The sequence below is a fragment of the Corvus cornix genome, chromosome 2 (assembly GCF_000738735.6).
Source record: "Corvus cornix cornix isolate S_Up_H32 chromosome 2, ASM73873v5, whole genome shotgun sequence".
In the NCBI taxonomy this organism is placed as follows: domain Eukaryota; kingdom Metazoa; phylum Chordata; class Aves; order Passeriformes; family Corvidae; genus Corvus; species Corvus cornix.
Window position 1 is genome coordinate 65,283,780 of NC_046333.1, and position 6,000 is coordinate 65,289,779.

Below are 6,000 nucleotides of genomic sequence, written 5' to 3' on the forward strand. Positions count from 1 at the left end.
TTTATTACTTCACATCCAGTAAGAAAGAGAAATGTAAAATTCCTGATCTGTGAGAGAGGTTTATCCATCATACCAAAATGCTACTCAGCACTTCCTGAATAAAGACACTGCAAAAATGTCTTCTCCAACAGAGATTGTTAGTGGTAGCAATGACAACAGTCTGCAAGCACGAGGTCTCAGATACAGCTTTATGCACAAGCCCTTGAGAGACTCTCAACTAACTGAGAGACACGAGGATGTTTGTTGTGTTTTGACATAAAAAAGTTAAAATTGGAATCAAATGTTGTTCCTGCCCCTAAAGCCTTATGTTGATGTTTGTGGTTTTGTAATGGCTTTTTTCCTCTGAAGGGATGCTTCCATACTGCAATTGTAAAATTGACTTAAAAAAAGCTGATGACAGCTACATGTAAGGGTGCAGGTGGAAGCATGTTCTCCCGAAAGCTGCGTAAAAGGGTGGGGATGGAAGCATGCTCCCCCTCAACATGTATGTCTGCTCGTCAACTGACCCACATTTTTCCCCTCATTTAATTCCTCTAGGGCCACTTCCACCAAGGCAGTAACAAATATCCTGTAGGATCAGATTCCTCACATTCATACGGGCTTGGTAAAGTGCACTGGGATTTTGTTCAAGGCAATGCCAGGACATGTAAGCTTGTCAGTTTGCAGAGCAGGTTTCCTGCCTGCTTGCCCTTATAGCCAAGCTACCATGTGGCTGCACAAAGGCAGGAGAGAGAGGAGACCAAGGTCAAACCTAGCAATGCTCAAGGTAGCATGGGTGACAGGTGATAGATAAACAGTGAGAAGCCATGCATGGGAGGAGGTTTTGATCCCCTCAAAAGCAAGCCAAACTGGCAACTATTAAAGAAAAACAACAGCCAGCTGCCAGATGTCAAGTTCTTCCATGTCACACCCATTTCCCACCTCCCCCTATATTTCAACTGCAAATTCTCTGATAAGGAAACTGCTTCTTCCTTTGCATTTTCAAAGTTCATGCTGGCTATTGCTGTAAGCTAGAGATTATCAAGAATGCTGTCAAGCACACAGACTGCAGGAATAAGGACATATTCCAGTTATTTCTCTGAAAATTAGAGATGTCTCACGGACAACTCCTAAAACTTGCTTACAAACTACTTTTGGATCAAAACCAACTTCTTAAACACATTGAATACATCCATAATTGAAACTGCAACCGAGTTTCCCAAGAGCTTTTCCTTCTCAGCTGAGAGCTACATACCTCTCAGATTTCTGGGATGTATCTGCTTTGTCCGAGGCATTTTCCTCTAATCTCATGCACCACTTTCTCCTCTCAGAAATGGAAAGTACAGCAAGCAGAGAGATGGCAGCTCCATAAACTTGTCAAAGGGCTCAGTTAATCCGTATGCTAAAAAAACAGAGAGAGAAAGTTACGAGATGTAAGCATCAATAAGAAAAGCAAAGATACCTATCTGATCCCTTTCATCCTCAAATGAATATGGAAATCAGCAAGAAATATTTCTGCACCTATGATTTGCTAAGGAAACTTTCCTGTCTGATAGCCCAGGATCCACCCTGGCAGTCACACTCCAACCACCAGAGTTACACTGCTGGGACCGAAGTCTCTTCACAGCAGGCTTGACTCCCTGCACTCTCTAGTCTCACACAGTCAGACAAGATTTCCTTCCCAGCTCGACCCAGGTTTCCCACAGCAGAGCCTCACACCTCTGGGCCCTTTAAGTAATTTTTTCATGGGGCAACAACAGAGTAACAGTCCGAGCTGGTGCCTCTGACAAAGGATCCTCAAGGATCCTCCGGGCTTTTATACCCTCCCAGTCTTACGCGTGCCATAGTCTGGGGTCTTCCAGCTGAGTCCTCGGCTCCTGCTGTGTCCCCGGTCCCCTGGCTGGGCCACAGATCCGAGTGCCCTTTGTTGTGCAAAGGGTCGGCACCACTTCCCGGCCTCTTGCCCCGGGCTCCCGCCACCCTGAGCTCAACCTGCAGCTCCCAGTGCAGCTGCACAACCTGCACTGAATGGATTCCTCAACAGGTTTTATGGAGTCAAGTGTTCCAGTATCTTCAGAAAACCATGTGAGGCTGAAACTCCTTTTAGGATTACTCAGGAAGCATGAGAAAACTAAAACACTTCCCCACATTTGTCAGCTGTTTCGTAGCCAGAAAACATCTTCCAACAACCCCTGTCTCATGCAAATAAATCCAAAAAATTAAACAAAATTTGGCATCAGGCTTTCAGATACAGATCTTCAGCTTCGGGTAGGGGTAGTACAGAGGGGAGGGCAAACACACAAAGCATCATCCTATTTGTAACACTACCTACAGAATCCTTACATGGAGCACGCAAGTTTAGAAGAATTCCCCACGGGATATTTCTGCCGAAATATCAGTGTGCAGCAGAGGATCACACTAGTTCTTGACCTACCTGCACTTTCTTACTTTTCGAACATTTTTAGGAATTGCTAACAGTTTAATGAGCGTTTCTGAAATCATACAGGATGTGAAATCTCTCAAAGACCTATGGAAAACTACTTATGCACAAGAACTGAAAGAAGAAAATGACTGGTGTAATTACACTCTTCCATCTAAACAAAATTTAAAAAAAAAACCCACCAAGTTTCTGCTTCTGTTTATAGTAATACTACTTCATGTTAACAGATTTTTATTTTTTTTTAGTAAACACTAGGAAGAATTTGTTTTAAAACTATATGAACTTTGGAATGGCCCCTAATATAGGCAAATTGATTAAGGACAGCTACTCGAAGGAGAAAGGATGTGGATTTTTCAGCATTTGTTGCAAGTATTAATTTAGGAGCATTTATTTTGCTTTCCAAGGAAACCATGTTTCTGTGAAAATTTAATTCAAACCAAATTAAAATAGACTACTTGCAACCACCCCTTCAGTCTACATACTACTGAGGAATATAATCATTAATTTTTAATGTTTCTTTTGTCTGTTGTTGCATAAAAGGACCCAAACAGGAGAAAAAAAATTACTGCAACTGACACAAAGGAAAGCTGGAAAATGTTATTCTGATTAAATGATTCTTCACTAGGGTATTACTGTACGTTGAAGGAAAAAGACAGAAAAAATTCAAAACAGAGCATAGTGCCTGTCAAGCTGTTAACTCATACCACTTTATCTGCAAGCGTAACAGAAATATTTAGAAATTAAATAAAACCTTATGCTAACAGGTCCATTTTCCATGTCTTAGGCACGAACTGGAAATGCAGAAAAGTGGCTGGATGGCTTGAAGCGACCAGCACTCCCTGAGCCCCAGTCCCCCTTTCCTCTGGCTGGAGTGGGGAAGTCCCTGAAGCTGGGCTGAGGTTTTTCAAGACGCTAATAAACACCGTCACTTCTTTACACAAGTTATTTGGAGCGAGAGTTTGAAATCTCCCGGGGTCTCCGTAAATCAGGAGCCCTTCCCGACGCTTCCCTGCAGCACAAATGACATCTTACTGACGCTTTAATGCCACCAAGCTTCCCCGCTCGCCAGCAGGACCCTCTCCTTCGGGGAAGAGATGGCCGTGTGAGAGCCACGGCGGAAACACCGGGCAGGACCCACGCCAAAAGTCATTCCCTCCCTCGCTTGAACAAGAAAAAAAAAAAAAAAAAAGGAAAAAAAAAGGGGGAGAGGGAGAAATGGGCCTTTGCGATAGCAGTGGTCACATCCCCCAGTATCCACCCAAAAATGGGGGAACAGGGCGGGAGGCAGCCCGCCCCAGGGCCCGGGGAGCCGCCGGTATGTGCGAGCGGGACTGCGAGGGGAAGGGAAGGGGAAGGGAGGGAGGCAAAAAATCCATGAATGAATAAAGAGGGAGGAGCCTGGGAAAACCCCTCTGCAACGCCGCACCGAACAAAGCGCTGCACACATGCCGCGGGGGGGGGGGGGGGAAGGGGGGGAGAGGGACGGGGGGCGGCCGCGGCCCGGCACCCAGCGGGGACGGCGGCGGGGCCGAGAGGAGCCGGGCCGGAGCTCCGCGCCTCCCAGCCCCGGCTGCAGACCCGGGCTGGAGGAGAGGGGGGGGCGCACGGACAAACCCACCCGGGGCCGGGGCGCACCGGCACCCCCGGGGGCAGCGCGGGCGGGCGGGCGCAGCCCGAGCGCGGAGTCCCCGCGCGTCCCGGAGGGGCCGCGGCGGAGCGCGGTGGGCTGAGGGGGGGGATCGGGGCCTGCGGTCCTCCCCGTCCCCGCCCGCCCGCCCGCCCGTTCTCCCCCCCCGCCGCCGGCGGAGGACACATTGTGTTGTGGCTGCCGCAGCTCCCAGCCGAGGGGGGCGGCGGGGGGCTGCCGTCCCGCCCCGCACCCCCGTCCCCGCAGCGCCCCCCGAGCCCCCTCCCGCCCCCCGCGGGGCCCGCTGCAAACCTGGCGGAGGGGCCGGCGCGGCGGCGGCGGCTGATGGCGGCGGCGGCAGCGGCGGGGAGCGCGGCGACCCCTGCGCGGCGGCGGCGGCGGCGGGAGGGAGAGGGAGGGAGGGAGGGAGAAAGAGCGGGGGGAGCGGGGGGGCCGGGAGCCTCCTTCACTTGACAACCTCAAACACAAACATGACCCAGCGCCGCCGCCACAGCCGCCACCGCGCCCGCACACACACGCACACTCAGAGCCCGGCACCGGCACCCACCCCTCCTCCATGCACCGTCCCCCCGGGCCGGCCAAGGCGCCGCCCCCCGGCACGGCCCCCCTCCGCAGCCCCCCGGCCCCCGGCCGCGCCCGCCCCCCTCCGCAGCAGACCCCTCCTCCGGGAGCCCCATCCCCCACGTCCCACTCGGGAGCCCCCATAGCGGCCCTGCCCCTCGGCCGTGGGGCGGTGGACGGGGGGGACACACAATGCGGGGGAACGGGGGCGGGGGAGTGGGAGCCTCCCCTGGCAGGCGGGAGAGGCGGGGCGGGCCCGGCGGGGGAGGGAAGGAGGGAAGACGGGCGGGCTCGGCGCATCCGCCAGGGTCCCCTCGGGGAGAGCCGCGCTCCCCGCCGGGCCCGCCCCGCCCCTCCCCCCGGCGCCCCGGTCACCGTCGGGGGGAGCGCGGGGGGCGGGGGGTGTTTTACCTTCTCTCACTTTCTATTGCAGGAAGCGCGGCCGGAGCAGTGACGTCACCGGGTCTCCCGGTCCCGCCCCCTCCCCGGGTCGGGGGAGGGGTCACCGAGGGGGTTTCCTCGCGGCCCGGTGGGGAAGGCATGGCCGGCGCGCCGGGGGGCCGCTGCTGCCCCGCCACTTCCTCCTCCTCCTCCTCCTCCTCCTCCTCCTCCTCCTCCTCCTCCTCTTCCTCCTCCTCCTCCTCACCGGTGGGACCCCCCGGCCGCCGCCGCCCCAGCCCCTGCTCCTGCCCCGAGGCAGGGGGGCCCCTCACCGCCGCGGCTCCCAGGGGTCTCCCCAAGGGGGGTTCCCGTTCGGGCTCGACACGAGGCAGCGCCTCCCCCCGACGGCCGAAGCCGCCGCCGCTCGGGGCGCTGCGCGGTGCGCGTCGCGCTTCCCCCTGGCAGGGCCCGGCCCCCGGGGCACCGGCACGGCCGGGCGCACACACACACACGGACGGACACGCAGAGAGATGGGGCTTGACGCGGAGATCCCGGAGGTTCCGCCCCGCCGCCCGCCCGGACGGGCTTCCCCGCGCCCCCGCCCGCCCGGCCCGCCGCGCCCCGGCGCTGCCGGGGAAACTCACCGCCGCGCCGCGCATCCCGCCGCGGCTACAACTTTCCATCCCGGGCGGCAGCCGGCGGCGGCAGCGAGCCCCTCCGCCGCTGGAAGTGGGCGGGGGAGGAAATACGAGGAGGAGGCGCGTCGTGCTCTCCGCCGCGGCGCCCCTTTTTTGGCCCGGGACGCGGGTTTTGCCGGTGGGGGCTGTGCCGCCGCGGTTGGTTTCCTGCATCAGCTGTGGGGGTGTGTGTGCACAGCTCACACGTGTGCCTCTGTGTGTGTCTGTGCGCGCTCCGTGCGGGGTCACCCTGCCCGGCCAAGGGCTGCCCTCCCTTCTCCCCCGCCGCGGGGAAGGGAGCGCTGGGCCACCCT

The 6,000-nt window shown here is 56.8% G+C and overlaps 1 protein-coding gene across 4 annotated transcripts in view; it reads right to left on the reverse strand.

Annotated features, from left to right (window-relative positions):
• HIVEP1 (HIVEP zinc finger 1) overlaps positions 1-5,754 on the reverse strand; it is a 128,701-nt gene extending 122,947 nt beyond the window's left edge. Inside the window, exons 1-2 of one of the 4 annotated variants that reach the window (XM_039549714.1) lie at positions 5,654-5,754; positions 1,235-1,381 (exon numbers count right to left, since the gene is read on the reverse strand). In XM_039549714.1, coding sequence (XP_039405648.1) covers positions 1,235-1,274 — 40 coding nt within the window. In that variant the 5' untranslated portion in view covers positions 1,275-1,381; positions 5,654-5,754. Of the gene's footprint in view, positions 1-1,234; positions 3,818-4,358; positions 4,401-5,039; positions 5,155-5,653 lie in introns of those variants that run through there. The other 3 variants (XM_039549717.1, XM_039549716.1, XM_039549715.1) reach the window with 3 other exon arrangements.
• Positions 5,755-6,000: the final 246 nt, after the last annotated feature.